The sequence below is a fragment of the Suncus etruscus genome, chromosome 6 (assembly GCF_024139225.1).
Source record: "Suncus etruscus isolate mSunEtr1 chromosome 6, mSunEtr1.pri.cur, whole genome shotgun sequence".
NCBI lineage: Eukaryota > Metazoa > Chordata > Mammalia > Eulipotyphla > Soricidae > Suncus > Suncus etruscus.
Window position 1 is genome coordinate 65,177,353 of NC_064853.1, and position 18,624 is coordinate 65,195,976.

The 18,624-nt window shown below is 41.8% G+C and overlaps 1 protein-coding gene across 1 annotated transcript in view; it reads right to left on the minus strand.

Moving 5' to 3' along the window:
• Positions 1-2,864: 2,864 nt before the first annotated feature.
• PCYT1A (phosphate cytidylyltransferase 1A, choline) overlaps positions 2,865-18,624 on the minus strand; it is a 34,642-nt gene continuing 18,882 nt past the window's right edge. The window contains exons 3-8 of the mRNA XM_049774468.1: positions 16,225-16,341; positions 14,647-14,798; positions 11,586-11,664; positions 10,978-11,120; positions 6,754-6,942; positions 2,865-3,832 (exon numbers count right to left, since the gene is read on the minus strand). Of these exons, the coding sequence (XP_049630425.1) occupies positions 3,626-3,832; positions 6,754-6,942; positions 10,978-11,120; positions 11,586-11,664; positions 14,647-14,798; positions 16,225-16,341 (887 nt within the window). The 3' untranslated portion in view covers positions 2,865-3,625. The remainder of the gene's footprint in view (positions 3,833-6,753; positions 6,943-10,977; positions 11,121-11,585; positions 11,665-14,646; positions 14,799-16,224; positions 16,342-18,624) is intronic.

Below are 18,624 nucleotides of genomic sequence, written 5' to 3' on the forward strand. Positions count from 1 at the left end.
GAAAACAGTCTGTCTTCCAAAGAAGGATGGGAATCCCACTTTAAACTTAAAGTAACACAACCTGAGTTATCCTAATGGCATGCTGGCACTTTTGTCTTCTACCCCAATCTGAGTACTAATATGAAACTTTGGCAGACAGAAATTTTTCTTCTTTAAGAAAATCAAGATAAAACCCCAAGAACATGTTCTAGTTATTTCAAAAAATAGAAACAAGGGGTCATTCTTTATCCTTTAATAATCTATGAGAGAAAATAAGAATAATCATTAAATGATTTTGAAAAATATAACCTCTAAAAATACTTATATTGGTAAGTTAAAAAATACCATTAGTTAAAAGCATTGCTAAAGGAGCATTTTTTTCTACCAGTATTTGTTCAATTTCTGGTGATAGAGTATGATAACAAAATTTAGAAGTTATGGCTTTTAGGGAATTAAAAGTACTGAAGTATAATTGTTTTGAAAAATTTTAGATATGGGATCTGGAACATGATTAAAGAAAAAAAGGCTGTTAGCTCCAGAAAGACAAAGTTGCAGACAAATCAGGATTATTCCAAAAGAAAGTAGCAAAAGCACAGTGACAGCCATTTGGAGAATATTCAGACAAGGTCTGACCAACAGTGTGGTCACAAGTCAAATAAAAATGCAATTTAGATGCTGCCTAAGAAGTCAGCAATCATGAAAAGTCAAAACTGCTTACTCCCTTCCTATTTTCCTCTTTTGAAACCTCTACACACCCCTGTGACCTCAGCAAAATAATAGTCAGATGCAACATAAATGCTCCTCTAAAACTGTAACCCTACTCTACATTGTGTCTAATGTATGAAAAAAGCCAACCATCTGTGGTCACTGCAGGGGTAGCTCCTTGCCCCAGCTTCAGAGCTGTTCCTATTCTCTTTGGATCTTACAGATAAAACCTTGGGGTGTGAAATAAATTGTAAGATGCTCCCATCTCAGACATAACCAATCTGTTCAGGACTGCTCAGTGTGTGGGTTTTGAGAGACAAAGAACCTACAACCTCAAGCAGTAATATTCAAACACCACCAGATGCCAGTCATGGTGAGGGCATGTGGAACTCTGGTTTCATTTGGCACAAATGATCATTGAATTCATCATTTCAGCAGCTTTCTCCACTTACCTGTCCTTTATTCCAAAAGCTCTAACATGACACTGTCATAAAGATTCTTGCTTTTGGTCACAATTACATAAAATAGACTAGTCTGAGAAGACTGAGGCAGTAGGGCTCACAAAAGGTGTTGAAGAAGTTTTACAGGAAGGTGCACTTTCGCTGGTCCTGGCTGTCTTCCAGAGCTTCTCAGTCTCTTTTCAAATAATGTTCCAGAGGCAGACACTAATGGTTCAGAGGACCTTCTGAGCACTGGGCACAGACAATATACTGAAGGGAGTGATTGCAGGGAGGCGAAACATTTCCTGGATGCTTCCCTCCCCGAATACACTTATGAGTTGCACTATGAGGGAACAATAGGTGAGCATCAGCAGTGACTTTCCATACCAGGAATAAATTAGAAATAGGTAGAATTCTCTAAGAGGGAAAACAGGAGCAGCACATTAAAATAACTAATCATTTGAAGTTGGGAAATGTTGGGAAATATTCATTTCAACTATTTCCAAAATAAAAAGGATTCCAAGTCAAATTTAATGTAAACCAGAGTTGATAGCAAAAATAGCACTTCATGAGAAGAGTTAGAAATGTTGTTTTCCTAGGTCACCAGGATGAGAGATTTCTCCTGTGTGTCTATCGTGAATCTCAGTATGGCCTGAGCTTTCAAGACCCTGGCTAGTCCTGAGGTGCAGGTATGAAGCGATTCTCGCCTCTGGTCTTCAGGCAGAGCAGTTTTCACCAGGGTTTAGGGAGGTACCATGAAATTTCATGCTCACAGCCTTAAAAGGAAAGATAAAGTATGGTTTTCTTAGCTGCAAACACTGAAACTACATCCCCACCTGGGGTATTTATGAATGACTGAGTGAGGTTTGGACAGAAGCAATTTACTCGTGAGTCTAACTCCAGGATAACTGATGGACATAATCCATGAGGTCACATAATTGAAGGATACTGGAGGTTTGAAGTGAGCTCTAAGTATTAAGCAACAGCAAGTGTTAAGCACTGGCATTCTCTAACAAAATTTAAGTGGTAAATCTGCTGGATGATCTGACAGGGGAGACTGGGCCAGCACTAGCAGGCACATGTAGAGAGAGAGAACCTACCTAGCCTTGTACGTGAAATTCTGTGTTCTGCTGAAGGGGCAGGAGGAGGGGCTCTCCTTGTCAACTGCAATTATCAGAGAAAAAGAAACCCAGGTGCACTGGTTTCAGTCAAGAAGATTCTTAGGAGGAGCAATGGTCAAATAAGGTTTCACAAATGGAGGTTTTCCTTATGCTTTTTCATCTGTGTTCTGTAAAAACCTTTAAAATATGTAGTAAAGCTATGAACAACATGGATGAACAAATTATGTTCAAATGTAGACCTTTACCAAGTATCCTAATCAGAAGCAAGGTGGAGGGCCCGGAGAGATAGCACAGCGGCGTTTGCCTTGCAAGCAGCCGATCCAGGACCAAAGGTGATTGGTTCGAATCCCGGTGTCCCACATGGTCCCCCGTGCCTGCCAGGAGCTATTTCTGAGCAGACAGCCAGGAGTAACCCCTGAGCACCGCCGGGTGTGACCCAAAAACCAAAAAAAAAAAAAAAAAAAAAAAAAAAAAGAAGCAAGGTGGCAGCCTTAAGACAGGAGAAGCAGAGACAGAGATGTACTCTCTGAAAAATCATTAACCTGCCCTGACTTGGTAATGGCACTGAGTATAGTCTCATCCCCCTCCTCAAAAAGTAACCCGGGAAATAGTTCCTTCCTTTCAGGGTAGACTGAAGAAAAGAGATTGACAGGTTCCCCAAATTTGGGCAATAAAGTTTTCTGAGAAGACAAAGAGCTGAAAAAGTGCAGAATATGTCATGTGACCTAGTTCCATCCCTATGGGTGTCTTCATGGATCCCACTGGACCTAACAAGAAACTCCTGAGGAAGTAAAAAACATTAGGCTCAAGATCACCTTTCTATAGCCATGATGACACATGTGCCAGCAGTATATTTAGGGAATTTGTGACAGTAACTCAGCATTTAGTTGTTGTTGTTTTTAAGGAAAACAAAAATTTTATATATCTTCCAAAATCATCCATTGCTTGATGGACTGGCCTCAGAACAGAAGCAAATAATAAAGAAGAAAAAGCCTCTGGATATGACACCACTTCCTTCTGCCCACTCCTCAAGGGCAAAAAATTAGTTCTACTTACATTTGAATGACTATTTTTAAAAAAATTAATAAAAATGACAATTTCCCTGTCAAGATCACATGAACATAAACAGTAAAGCAAAATCCTTGGGGAAGGTCAATGGATGCAGGGCAGGCTTCTGAGGTATAGTCAGTCAGTCTCCTTCGTGGTGTAGGTGGATGATGTCTCTTCAATGATGGGGTGTCTGGTCTTCCCATCCCAGGTCCTCTTGCAGCAGTTGTTTTTTCTTAGCTGTTCTTAGGTTTAGTGTTAGGATCACAATTTGGAATTCAACAGAGAGCTTGTGAAGTTGATGGGAACAGAAGGAGGGTAAGAGATGAAAAATTAGTCTTCTTCATCCTCACTGATATCATAGGTTGCAGCCTTGCGCCTCGAGAGGTTTGCTGGGGAGGAAGGCGGGGAAGTCTTGCCAGAGAAGGGCCATCGGAAAGAAGGGGATGGGGAGCGTTCACGGGTGGGGCTGCTGCTAGGGCTTTGCTTTGGACTGATGGCCTGAAGCATCCGACCTTTCCCCTCTTTCAGCATGTGTTTCTGGGGAGACCAAAAGGAAAAGTTAGAAGAAACATAGAGATCTTATTAAATCACCACTGGAGGATCTGGGACTGCAAATTACCAGGAATTCCCTCTGCAATGTTGAAAGTAATCCAGTAAGCCATGGAGGGATGGGGGATATAGCTAAAGCTCTAAGCAATTTACTCTGTAGGGTGGTTTATGTCATACTAGTCATCTGAAGGTTTTGAGCTGCCAATTAGTCACAAAAATCCCTAATTGCTATGCCAATGTTATTCTTTATTTTGTATGGGGGGGGGGGGAGCACCCAGTAGTGCTCAGGAGTTATTCCTGGCTCTGCGCTCAGAAATTACTTTTAGCAGGCTCCAGGAACCTGCCAGGGTCTATACCACATGTAAGGCAAATGCTCTATCTACTGTTCTATAGCTTTCATCCAGTTAACGGAATTCTTAGGAGGCTCCCACATCTAGGATTCAGACAAAAACAAAGAAACTAATAGAGTGAAAGGATACCTTATCTAGTTTTAGGGATCTTTGAAAATAAAGTTTCACAATTTTCCTGAAAGAACTATTCTAAAATCTTTTTTTTTTTTGAACTATTCTAAAATCTAAACATTCTTACAATCAGATCCTCATGAAACCCATGCACTATGGGCCTGAAGCCTCAGCCAGAAACCTCAGGCTTATTTGCTGAATTCCTCCTATAAAAACAATACACTTTAATTTGCCTAGGGAAAAACCCTGTTTCTCTTCAAGGACTCAACTCAGTTACCCTGCAGCAACTGTTTCTAGTGGGGGAAGCTTTCTTTTTTAAAATTTATTTTTATCTAATAATGATTTCTTTTTTTTCTTTTTTACATAGAGGGGGTCATACCCAGCAGTGCTGGGGAACAAAAACACAGGCCAGAAATCAAACTTGTACATCCTAGGCATACATTCTATGACTTAAATTATCTTCCTGCCCCTCACTCTTATTTTGTTTGTTTAGTTTTTGGTTTTTTGGGCCACACCCAGTGATGCTCAGAGGTTACTCCTGGCTATTCGCTTAAGAGCTCAGAAATCGGTCCTGGCTTGGAGGACCATATGGGACATGGGAATCAAATGAAGGTCTGTTCTGGGTCAGCTGCGTGCAAAGCAAATGGCCTATTGCTGCACTATCACTCCGTTCCCCCCCTCCTTTTTTTGGTTTTTCGGGCCACACCCATTTGATGCTCAGGGGTTACTCCTTGCTAAGCACTCAGAAACTGCCTCTGACTTGGGGGGACCATATGGGACACCGGGGGATCGAACTGTGGTCCTTCCTTGGCTAGCGCTTGCAAGGCAGATACCTTACCTCTAGCGCCACCTCACCGGTCCCGCTCTGGCCCCTTTTAAAAATTATTTATTTATTTATTTTTTGGCCCTATCTCATTTGGGGGGGGGCACATCCATTGATGCTCAGGGGTTACTCCTGGCTATGCACTCAGAAATCGCTCCTGGCTTGGGGGGACCTTATGGGATGCTGGGGAATCGAACCGTGGTCTGCTAGGCCAGCACTTGCAAGACAGGCGCCTTATCTCTAGTGTCACCGCTCCGGCCTGTCCCTCACTCATTTTTAATGGATCTTTCCCCAACAATACTAGTGGGGCTCTGGGACTATTCCACATTTTTCCTGGGGACACCAGAGTCACCCCAATGGTGCTCCTAAGCCCCAGGGCTAGATCTAGCAGTGTTCAGAAGACAATAAGGTACTAGAGATGAAACAGAGCTCATACATGCCAAACATATGAACAGTATCAGAACTATATCCTTGACCTGGAACAACTTTTGAATGCTTAATTCTTCTCTTCTCTTTTATCTAAATCTATAATGTAGAAGCAAGCTGAGCAAGGTTGTTTACTTTGCTTCTCTTATCCCCAGCAGTGAAGATTGATAATAAATTGGGAGAATGTATAGCCTTTTCCTGTAAAATCTTTATAAAATTGGGATAGCAGAAATACAGTGCTTTCCAAGAAGAAAACAGATTGGATAACTTTCTTTTTTTTCTTTTTTTGGTTTTTGGGTCATACCCAGCAGCATTCAGGGGTTACTATGGGCTCTAGTTACTAGGGTTCTATGCTCAGAAATCACTCCTGGTAGGTTCGGGGGACCAGATGGGATGCCGGGATTCAAACCACTGTCCTTATGCATGCAAGGAAAATGCCTTACCTCCATGCTATCTCTCCGGCCCCAGATTGGATAACTTTTTTGGTTTTTTGGGGCCACACCCGGTGATGCTCAGGGGTTACTCCTAGCTATGCACTCAGAAATCGTTCCTGGCTTGGGGGACCATATGGGACACTGGGGATAGAACCGTGGTCTGTCCTAGGCTAGAGCCAGCTAGGCAGACACCTTACTGCTCCACGCCACCTTTCCAGCCCCATGGATAACTTTTGTTTTTGTTTTTGGGCAACACCCAGAGGTGCTCAGAAATTATTCCTGGCCCTGTGATCAGAAATCACTCTTGACAGGCTCAGGGGGCCATATAGGATGCCGGAATCAAATCTGGGTCCATTCTGGGTTTGGCTACCTGCAAGGAAAACACCCTATCACTGTGCTATCGCTCCAGCCCCAACTTTTTTTTTTTTTTTGTGGTTTTTGGGTCACACCCGGTAGTGCTCAGGGGTTATTCCTGGCTCCAGGCTCAGAAATTGCTCCTGGCAGGCACGGGGGACCATATGGGACGCCGGGATTCGAACTGATGACCTCCTGCATGAAAGGCAAACGCCTTACTTCCATGCTATCTCTCCAGCCCCCCAACTTTTTTTTTAATGTGGTTCTGGGGATCAAATTCAGGGCCTCACTGGGATGGCATGTGCTCTAAGCCATGTTCCTGGCTGTAGGTTATCTTCATAATGTTGTTGATTTTATCATTCTTTCCCCAGCATGTAAAATCCCTAAACTGCCCAGCAAGTAAGAACATACCAGAGCTCCTTCCGGTCCAAACATTTCCAGGAAACTTCCAATGAATTCTCTGGATTTCTCCTCCCATTTCTGAATGAGGTCAATGCTTTTCTCTTCTACCTTCTGAACAAATTCTTTTGACTTTTCCTCCACATCTTTCACTTTCTTCTTAACTTTATCAACCCTCTCTTGCAAGTGGTATTTCTTCTCCTAAGGAAATAATTGTTTTGAAATGTAATACTCAGACTTTAAAATACTCAGAAAAAGAAAAAAGCCACAAAACATAATGTTCTTTAGATTTTTCAGTCTTTAAATTCTTTCAGTTTTTAATTTTTTTTCACTTTCCTTGATCTTCTTCCACATTACCTGTATAATAACAGATGTTATACTTTCAGTGATGGCTAACCCTTTTAAGCTTGAGTGCCTAAACAGCTGCACAATGCCCGGTTCTCCCAATGGTCAGTCCCGCCCTGTTGCCAGGTGAGCTGCAAAGCAGACACTGGCACACTCGCCTCCCGCCTCACCGCATATCTTAATTGTGGACCCCTTCCCGCATGCCAGCTGCAAGACCTTTGCATGCCAGCACTGGCACGTGTGCCATAGTTTTGCCATCGAGGCTCCAGATGGTCATTTGATAAAATATAAACAATTGACATGGGGGGGGACCAGAGAGATAGCATGAAGGTAGGCATTTGCCTTGCATGCAGAAGGACAGTGGTTCGAATCCCGGCATCCCATATGGTTCCCAAGCCTGCCAGGAGCGATTTCTGAGCATAGAGCCAGGAGTAAGCCCTGAGCGCTGCCAGATGTGACCCCCCCCCAAAAAAAAATTTGACATTAGGGGCCAGAGTGTGCAGGGCATTACATACAGCCAACCTGGGTTCGATCCATAGCATCCCACATGGTCCTATGAACCTGCCTGAAGTGATTTTCTAAGCACCAAGTCAGTAGTAACCCCTGAATGCTGCCAGGTGTGGCTCCAAAACAAATTAATAAAAGAAACCGACATTGAGAAATCCTGAAACCAAATAAATAGGATAGAGCCAGTAGCAAACATGCAGCAAAAAAAGTCAAATTGCTCCCTTTTGCCTTCGCTTTATCACTGCTATTGTGATGATGGGAATCATACACACACACACACACACACACAAACACACTTGGAAGTGATGCTCCCACATATTTCAGTTGTGGTGCTCACATACATCTGGCTTCCATGAGAATGAAAACTCAATGAAGAGCCAGGGTCCACAGAGAGCAGGACTGTCATGACTGTGCTTGGTGCAGGCACTGGATTCAGGATGCATATGCAGCCTTATGCTTGCATGACCTGTGCTCTAAGTCACTGAGCTACCCATCAGGCCCCAGGAAGTCAGCTCTTTTAAATACAAAACCTAACTTGGACCATAAACATGCCCAAAATGACCCAAGCCGTATTGTTGTTGGAGTAAAAATATCACTGTACAATAAGCTAAGGAATAACTAAAATAGGCTGAAAGTGAGAGCAGTGGATCTTTTTTGTTTTGGGCCACACCTGGTAGCACTTAGGCATTACTCCTGGCACTGTGTTCAGATATCACTCCTGGTAGACTGGGGGACCATATGAGATGCCAGGGATCAAAACTGGGTTGGTCGCACAGAAGGGAAATAAATGCCCTACCCACTGTGTTCTAGCACACAGAGCAGTATATCGTGTAATGTGCTTTCTGTACAGATTTCCCCTCTTTCTCACTGACTTACTCTATGATTTCAAAATCCTAGAAGCTTTTTATTCAAAGTTTTTTTTCTTTTTGGGCCACACCCTGTGACGCTCAGGGGTTACTCCTGGCTATACACTCAGAAATTGCTCCGGACTCGGCGCACCATATGGTACGCGGGGGGGTGGGGGGGGGATCGAACCATGGTCTGTCCTATGTCAGCTGCATACAACGTAAATACCCTACCACTGAGCCACCACTCCAGCCCCTATTCTAAGATTTTTATAATCCTAGAATTCATTTCATTTTTTCATAATTGGAGATCTGTTAGGTCATTTTCAAAAAGATGATATTCTTTAGTCCTACCAATTTCCCTAAAAATAAGGCGGGGGGACAAGAGGAGTAAAGAAATTTTGCCAAATGAAAAGTATTCTTAAGGGGCCGGGCGGTGGCGCTCGAGGTAAGGTGCCTGCCTTACCTGCGCTAGCCTAGGAGACAGACCGCGGTTCGATCCCCCGGCGTCCCATATGGTCCCCCAAGCCAGGAGCGACTTCTGAGCGCATAGCCAGGAGTAACCCCTGAGCGTCACCGGGTGTGGCCCAAAAACCAAAAAAAAAAAAAAAAGAAAAGTATTCTTATAATTTCCAGATTATAGAAGGATAAAGCAACAGCTTTTAAAAAAGACACCTGAAAATACAGTATCTGTCGTAAGCAACCACTACTATCCGAGGTTTCAGTCACAGAGCTGGGAGAAGGTGATGGGGCATGTAAATGACAAACTATATATGTAACTTTTAGTTTTCTTCTATTTTTAAGGGGAGGGGATCCCCTCAGTAGTGTTTGGAGGTGGCCTGTGGAGCAGGTCTGATACTCTCGGCCCACAGGATCACACCAAGAATGCTGGGAGGTGGGGTACTGAAACCAGGAGTGCAATCTATCTCTCATGCCTGTCCTGAGTTTTCTTCTTCAGTCACTTTATTTATTGAGTTAATAATATATAAAATATATAGCTTTTGTCTTTTAAAAGGCAATATTAAACTAAGATAAACTTTGCTTTCATATTCAAATTTTAAAATTAAGATTCATGTACCCTAAGAAAGTATATGTGAGGGGTCGGAGAGATAGCATGGAGGTAAGACATTTGCCTTTCATGCATAAGAACATTGGTTCGAATCTCAGCAACCCATATTGTCCCCTGAGCCTGCCAGGAGCAATTTCTGAGCGTGAAGCCAGGAGTAACCCCTGAGCACTGCCGGGTGTGACCCAAAAACAAAAACGAAAACAAAACAAAACAAAAAAAGTGTCTGTGAAATGTTGAGACTTTCTTTTTTGTTTGTTTGTTTGTTTTTTTTGGGGGGGTCACACCTGGCAGTGCTCAGGGGTTCCTCCTGGCTCTAGCTCATAAATTACTCTTGGCAGTCTCGGGGGATCATATGGGATGCCGGGATTTGAACCACCACCGTCCTTCTGCATGAAAGGCAAGCACTTTACCTCCATGCTATCTCTCCAGTCCCGAAGTGTTGAGACTTTCTAACACGAAGATCCACAGCATCCATCCAATATGCAACCATCTTATCAGAAAATGTTAATCACTATTTTATTTATTTATCTATTTATTTTTTGGTTTTTGGGTCACACCTGGCAGCACTCAGGGGTTCCTCCTGGCTCTACGCTCAGAAATCGCTCCTGCCAGGCTCGGGGGACCATATGGGATGCCGGGATTTGAACCATTATCCTTCTGCATGCAAGGCAAGCACTTTACCTCCATGCTATCTCTCTGGCCCCAAGAATCACTATTTTAAATGTATCTACATAATATTGTACAATATGTCATTTTTTTTATTTAGAAAAAAGTTTTTTTGGTCTTTGGACCATACCTTGTGGTGTTCAGGGCATATTCTGGCTCTGTGCTTAGGGATCACTCCTGGCAGGGCTCAAGGGATATGGGATGCAGGGGATTGAACTCAGGTCTGTTTCATAAGCACTCTATCAGCTGTATTATCACTCCAGCCCCACATATTTTTTGGGGGGATGGGAGGTGGTGGTTTGGGCAACACCTGGAAATGTTCAAGGATTATTCTTGGCAGTGGTCATGGGAGACCATGTAGTACCAGGAATCAAACCCAGGTTATAGAGCTTTCTCTGCCCCCTATAAGTTATACATTCCAATTGATTTTGTTGGCTCCAAGTCCTCTCATCAATGTTCTGATATTAGACCCAAATGGCAGGAAATGCATTTGTTGTATATTTCCTTTGTTTTGCTTTGTTTTGTTTTTGCAGTTTTAGAGACTTTGAACCAGGGATGTCATACACCAAAAGCATGCATATATATATATATATATATGTATATATATATACATATATATATATATGTATATATATATACATATATATATATGTGTGTGTATATATATGCTTTATGGCCTCTTGGTAAAGAGTTTATTGACAAAGAAGCATTCACTGAGCTTCTGGATTGAGAGGACGGCAGTCTGGAAAGCAGTTCAACTTATGAGAGCAAGTAGACAGAAATGTGTGTCAGGTTGGAACTTACATTGATAAAGCTGACATTAAGCTCCTTTGCTGTGTAGCCTCTCTGAAGGTTCCGTCTGGCATACACATCATAATCCCGGACAATCCGGGTGATGATATCTGATGTAGAGATGCCTTCTGTCCTCTGGGTTGGAGCAAACATGCCTAACCAAGGAACATATGTCAACACTGTGACCTTCTATGCATGCACATAGGATTAGATAAAAACTGAGAACAACATTCTTTTCTTTCCTCAAATACAGTTTCAGTTACTACTTAATGAAATCTAGAGATACAGATATACAAAAGAAAGACTAAATAAAACAATAAGAGATAAAGGAGAAGCTATATGAATCCACTATTAAAAAAAATAACTGGCTAGAGAAGAGTTTCTAGAAATTAGAAGAGCTGTCAAAAATAGAGCAATATTAGACCAAGAACTCATGAGTATTAGTGCTAGGCTCACCTTAGCTTAATTTAAAAAGTGTGACCTAAACATGTATTCTAAACTTCCAAGTATGAATTTTCCTCCATAAAGTAGAAAATTGGTTCAAGTTCGACAACAGCTCCTATAACGTGAGGCTCCGTAAAGACAGGATTTACTGTCTTTAAGTACCCTGATTTACTTACCTGCTTCTTTGATGTGCTTATAAACATCATCACTCCCAGCAGAAGAATATGGGATGTCATCATGGGCTACAAAATCAATCTGAATATAAGAAAACATTTAAAATTCAGGATAAAGCCATTCAGAAAGAACCAATAAATACTCAGAACCAGAAAAAGAAAAGCAGAGATAACACTTCAATTGACCTTTTTCTCTTATCTGTTTTGCTTGTAAATTTCATGATTCATTATTATGTAATTATATACATAATTACAGTCAGATCATGAAGTCAGCCAATTTGCCATATATACTTGAGTATAAGCCGAGTTTTTCTGGCACAAAATTTGTGCCGAAAAACCTGAACTCAGTTTATACTTGGGTCATTCGACGCGCATGCACCGAACCAAATGCACGTAGTCTCCAGTTGTCTTCTGCCATATGCTGGAGGGGGCAATGCTTTAGCTTAGTCCGCAAGTCATAGCAGGTGGCTGAACTGAACTGTATACCACTGAACTATTTAACCCACAATATTCTGTGCTTTGTATGAGGTCGACAGCGATGATGATGATATTTGTGAACTCAGTGATGATGACAATGTCTATGCTCACATCAGAAGCTCTGGACATACAGATGAGGAGAAGGAGGAATTCAGTTTTGAAGGATTTTAACCTTTGTGATTTAGCTTGGTTATCTGTTAAGCTACAGTTTTATGCACTTTATTTAAAGGGTTTTTTTTTTGTTGTTGTTGTTTTTGGGGCCACACCTGGCGGTACTCAGGGGTTACTCCTGGCTGTCTGCTCAGAAATAGCTCCTGGCAGGCACGGGTGACCATATGGGACACTGGGATTCGAACCAACCACCTTAGGTCCTGGATCGGCTGCTTGCAAGGCAAACACTGCTGTGCTATCTCTCCAGGCCCTTTATTTAAAGTTTTAAAGTTATTGTTGCTAGCTTACAGTTTTTCTTTAGCAATAATAAATATTGAAAAACATTTAACCTACTGATTCCTCAGTTATTGTAATTGTTTTGGGTATATATTTCTATTTTTGAAATATACCAGTGTCTGCTGCATTTTCCACCTCAGCTTATACTTGAGTTACTAAGTTTTCCCAGGTTTCAAGGTAAAATTCGGGTGGGGTGTGTGTTGGCAGCTTATACTCAAGTATATATGGCAATTCAGCCATTTCTCCTGTTCTATTAGAGGTGTTATGCTGAACAGGGATAAAAGGTTTGTGCTAAGCTAGTTAGTGCGTGAAGTCAACGAACTAGAAAGAAAATTTTCTTACCCTCCTGGGTCTGTAAGGACTGATAAAATAAACATTTCTAAAAGTATGAAAAAGAGGTTACTTCTTTGTTAATTGGATCCTCACTCAGTTCATGATATGAGTGGGAATATAAAAATAGCAGCCAAGAACCTTCTACTATAATAGATCAATCTATACACCCAAGAAACTCAAAACCCAAAATCAGAGATAGGGCCCCAGTTCTATCAAATTCCTACGTCAATGCTTATTGTAACAGTGAGAAGATATCAATGGCATTGGGGCCAATAATCTTTCTAGAGAAGTAGTAGACCTTTTATTTTTGCATTAACAGGCTCAGGTCTTTTTCTAATATAATTACTAACACTAACACATCCAACCCCAAGTTCACAGTAGTGTGAAGCATGCACTTCAGGATCGTGTCAGGGACTCTGCTAGCATTGCAACTACCAGCAAGAAACTTGCTAGGGACCCAGAGTCAGAAAAGTAGATTAGTGGGCAAGCAGGATACACTAATAACAAGGTGAAAAGAAAATTGGAAGCTTCTCTTCTGTATAGGCCCGTGAAAAATATCTAATGGTACTCTTGGTACCACCAGAGATTATGTGTTACTATAGAAAGGCTAAAAACTATAAGAGGCCTGTCAAAATACTAAAAAGTTAGAACTAATCTCCTTTAGTTTCAGGGCTACCAAATAATTGCTTTTGAAGCAATATTGACCACCTTTGCTGTCACCTACTTTGTAGAGCAATTTATAAATTATCTATAATACTCCACATAGCTCTATGAAAAACTAACAGTAACTGTTCTGGTTGTGTAACTTATAAACCTGGCCTGGGTGTAGTCCTCTGTTATAGGAAGCCTATTGCTTTAATGTGAAAAGATTAATAAGAGGGAAAGTTTTTATATTACTAAAACACTAAGCAAAAGTGAGAGACTTCAATGGTTTCTGATCCCACAAAACTTCTAGCCCAAAATCAAAGGCCTGAAACTAAATATAAGGCAACACTAAAGAAGGCTATGTTATATGTTTTAATTCCTAGACTGTAAACTCCTTGAGAGCATAGATAGGGCTGATATGATCTAAAGACACTGGTATTACAATAAGGTTGAAGAAATCTACAGTGCTAGGAAGTGAGAGAGAATCACATAACAGAAGAGTTCAGTTTCTAGTCCTATAAAATGTCACCTGAAACAAGTTGTTTAGTATTTGTTTGGGGGCCACACCCCAGTACACTTAAGGGTTTGGTGGTAAGGGGTTGCTCCTGGAAGAGGGTGGGGACCCACACAGTGTAACCTGATCCTCCAACATGCAAAACACATGCTATCTCCCTAGTCCTAGGTTGTTTGGCCTTTCTGCGCCTTGTTCTCATATATAGAAATAAAAAGTACCTCATAGGGTCATTGTAGAAGCAATTTAAAAATAATGGCTATATGGTAAGAGAGATAGGGCAGTGGATAGGGCAGGTAGCCAATCTGAATTCAATTCTCAGCATCCCAGATAGTCCCAGAGTACTGCCAGGAGTGATTCCTGAGTGAAGAGATAGGAGTAACTCCTGAGCATTCTGAGTACATCCTGAGTAACTCCTGTGTCCCCAAAAGAAAAAATAAACAAACAAAAGATAATGTATACAGAAATATTTATAAACCTCATCACTCCAGAGATAAGGCTGGGGAGGATAAGTGATAATATCACTTCCATTGCCTCTAAGTGAGATTTGCATAGAAGACGAAGTCAAAGAGGGTTAGTGGCAAACTTGCTCCAGAACCAGAAGCCTTGAGAATTCAAGGAATGGTGGAGTAAGGTTGCTTGGCTTCTTACCCTGTGTTCTGCCAGGAACTCTGGTGTCAGGGTCCAGGGGGCATTCCTCACCACCTCATCCACATAGCGGCAGTGCTGCACGGCATCATAGCGCTCGTTTTCATTCATTACTGTGAAGCCTTTGAAGTTGTGCGTTAGCTCGTCACTGCAAACTAAATTCATCACATTGTCAAGTTGTTAGCCAAAGTGCTTTCAACTAACTTAACTACTCCACAGTCCATATCTCTGACTGTAAGCTATTTCCCCACCTGGAGAAGAATCTGCTAGATAACATATGCTTGTTCTAATCCAATACTGATTCTACAGTTCAAATGTTCACACTTGAGAGAAGAGAAAAGGGTAGTAAATAAAAATCTTCGACTGTAAAAATGGATAAATGGATAAAAATGGATAAAAATTGACTGATGGTATAGCTAGCACAGCAGGTGGGGCACATGCCTTGCATGCAGTTGACCCGGGGTCAATTCCCAATATCCTGTATGGTCCCCTGAGTCTTCCAGGATTCAGCTTCAACTGCAGAGCCAGAAGCCTGGAGAATTGCAATATCCCTCATACTCCTTCTCTCTAACAAAAGATATGCTGTGCATATGTGCATCAATTATGTGTTCAATAATGCATTTCCATTGCATTTTTTATAAGGCTAGCTTATACCACATAACATTTTCTTAGCTGACTTTTATATATTGTTTCAGTCAATTCAAAGCAATATTGAAACAAATACTATTTAAAAATAATTGAAACAGAGGGGCGGAGAGATAGCATGGAGGTAGGGTGTTTGCCTTGCATGCAGGAGGCCGGTGATTCAAATCTCAGTATCCTATATGGTCCTCTGAGCCTGCTAGGAGTGATTTCTGAGCATAGAGCCAGAAATAACCCCTGAGTGCTGCCGGTGTGACCCAAAAATAAACAAACAAAAAATTGAAACAGCATGAAACCTGTTTTTTAAGAAGGCAATAAGGGGAGGCAAGAAAGACAGGACAGCAGGGAGTGTGTTTGTCTTGCACAAGGCCAACATAGGTTTGATTCCTGGAATCCCATGTGGTCTTCTAAGCACCACCATGAGCGATTCCTGAGTGCAGAGCCAGGAGTAATCCCTGAGCACTGTCCAGTGTGGCCCCAAAACAAAACAAAACAGGGACCGTAGAAATAGCACAGTGGTAGGGTGTTTGCCTTGCAAGTGGCCAACCCAGGACCAATGGTGGTTCGAATCCCAGCATCCCATATGGTCCCCTGAGCTTGACAGGAGTGATATCTGAGTGCAGAGCCAGGAGTAACCCCTGAGCATCACCAGATGTGACCCAAAAACAAAACAAGAAGGAAATAAGGTGCTGCTCCCATGACAGCTGCAACTCAGCTGATAACAGTGAAATAGAAGCATATAATCCAGATCAGTGAGTTTGAAGTTCCTTTTCAAGGCTAAAGTTACTAGTTTCTCATCCTGTTTTAAGCAGCTATCCTAGGATAAGTCTCATTTTAAAACCAAAACAAGGGCCTAGATACTTGTTTACAAAGACAGGTGAGAGAACAATCCTGTAATTTTTCTTGATAACACCCTTAAGTTATCAGATGTTTTCTTACCTCCCACAATGAGGTATGTATTAGGGAAAAGGTTCTTTGCTTGCATCAGAGCCCGGGCATGACCAGAATGAAATAAGTCAAATATGCCATCTGCATAAACTCTCACAGGTCGTTCACCTAAATTCATGGGGGAAAAAATATACACATAAATACACAACTTCAATACCTTCTTTGACAAATGAAAACTGAGCATGTGATCATTCCTTCCCTGAATAGCCCTGTCAAAGTGTTTCTGGATATATTGATGGATGGGGATTGTGACTTCCTAATGACTAAAATCAGACTTCCTTGGGTATAAAAATCCATTGCATCTACCAACTATCTTGCTAGCTAAGATATTCAGAATATTGAGCTTCATAATTACTTCTTCTTAAAGATACTTTAGAAATGAAAGGAGTTATATAACAGGGATGTCCCAAATGTCAAAATCCTCGCCTTCAGTCTGTTCTATCGTCAGTTAACATTTATTTGTTTGTTTATTTTGGGGTCACACTTGGCGATGCTCAGGGGTTACTCCTGGCTCTGAACTCAGAAATCACTCCTGGCATTCTTGGGGGATTATATGGGATGCTGGGGATTGAACCCAGTTTGGCCACAGACAAGGTAAATGCCCTACCCACTGTGCTATGTTCCGGCCCCTTCAATTATTTTTAAATAGAGTGATAGAGACTAGAAAGATAGGACAGGGATTAAGATGCTTGCCTTGTACATAATTAACCCTGATTTAATTCTAGGCACTTTATAGTCCCCCAAGCACTGCTAGGTGTAGCCTCAAACCAAAACATAAACAACAGTATATAATTAGGTATATAATTATTTTCCAGGAGCCAGAGTGATAGCATAGTGGGTAGGGTTTGCCTTGCACATGGCCTATCTGGGTTCAATTCCCTGCATCCCCTATGGTCCAGTTCCCTAAGCCTGCCAGGAATAATTTCTAAGCATAGAGTCAGAAGTAATGCCTGAGTGCTGCAGGTGTGGTCAAAAATTTTTAATCATTTTCAAACTGTTCTAATTAAGAGCGATTAATGTTTTGATTTTAGAACTGCCACTACTGCCCAGAGATTACTGACAACTCTAAAGGGGAGAGAAGTGAGGTTGAGGATGTAGAAGGGTAAATACCAGTCTATTGACTTATTGCTTCTCAGTTTCAGATTCATCCACAATACCTGCTCTATAATAACACATGAATTCCATGAAGAATTTCTCCTTAATTGTGAAATTTATGTTTTCTGGTGAATGTAAGTATTTGAGAAGGAACTTTATCTTATTAGTGCTTTTCGTATTCTCTTGATTAATGAAAATAAAATTACAGGAACTGCTGGATAGATAGCATGGAGGTAAGGCGTTTGCCTTGCATGCAGATGGTTGGTGGTTCAAATCCTGGCATCCCATATGGTCCCCTGAGCCCGCCAGGAGCGATTTCTGAGCATAGAACCAGGAGTAATCCCTGAGTGCTGCCGGGTGTGACACCGCCCCCCATCCCAAATAAAACCAAAACCAAAAAAAATTATGGGAACTGACAATTTAACTTTTTTTTTCTTTTTTGGTTTTTGGGCCACCCCTGGTGTCGCTCAGGGGTTTCTCCTGGTTATGCTCTCAGAAATCACTCCTGGCATGGGGGACCATGTGGAACACCGGGGGATCGAACCCTGGTCCATTCCTAGGTTAGGGTGTGCAAGGCAGACGCCCTACTGCTTGCGCTACCATTCCGACCCCAGTTGTCAATTTAATTTTAACTGTTGTGGAATTAAAAAGAAAGAAAAGTATGAAAGAAAAGACAGAACTTGGGGATTTGGCAAAGTGATAGAGCACTTGCCTTGTAAGCCTGAGGCCACTAGTTCCGAGCCCAGCATGGCCCTACAATCTGAGTGCAGTACCAGCGGTCACTGCCTCCTCTGACTCCAGCATCATCGTGAAAGTTCACAATGTTTGGTGTGCAGTGAGCAAGTGCGTGTGAGCACTGTGATCAGGATCAGGTGAGCACGACAGTCAACATTATGGACACTCGTGAGCAAATTAGTTGTGGGAAGGGGAAGGAAAAAGAAAGGAAGGAAGAGAGGTTAAATTAAAAAAAGGAAAGAAAAAGAAAGCCTAGGAAATCATCTTTGGGACAAAGCCTAATAACCACATTAAAAATGAAATGAATCCTACCTAGTACAGCATGTGTCAAATGATAGATATAATGAACCCTAACAATTTAAGTATTCTATGTGAATGAAAGATTTGTTTCATTGAAGCAGGAAAAAAAAATAACAATAAGAAAATGTAATTCTGGGACTGGCGAGGTGGCACTAGAGGTAAGGTGTCTGCGTTGCAAGCGCTAGCCAAGGAAGGACTGTGGTTCGATTCCCTGGCGTCCCATACGGTCCCCCCAAGCCATGGGTGACTTCTGAGCGCTTA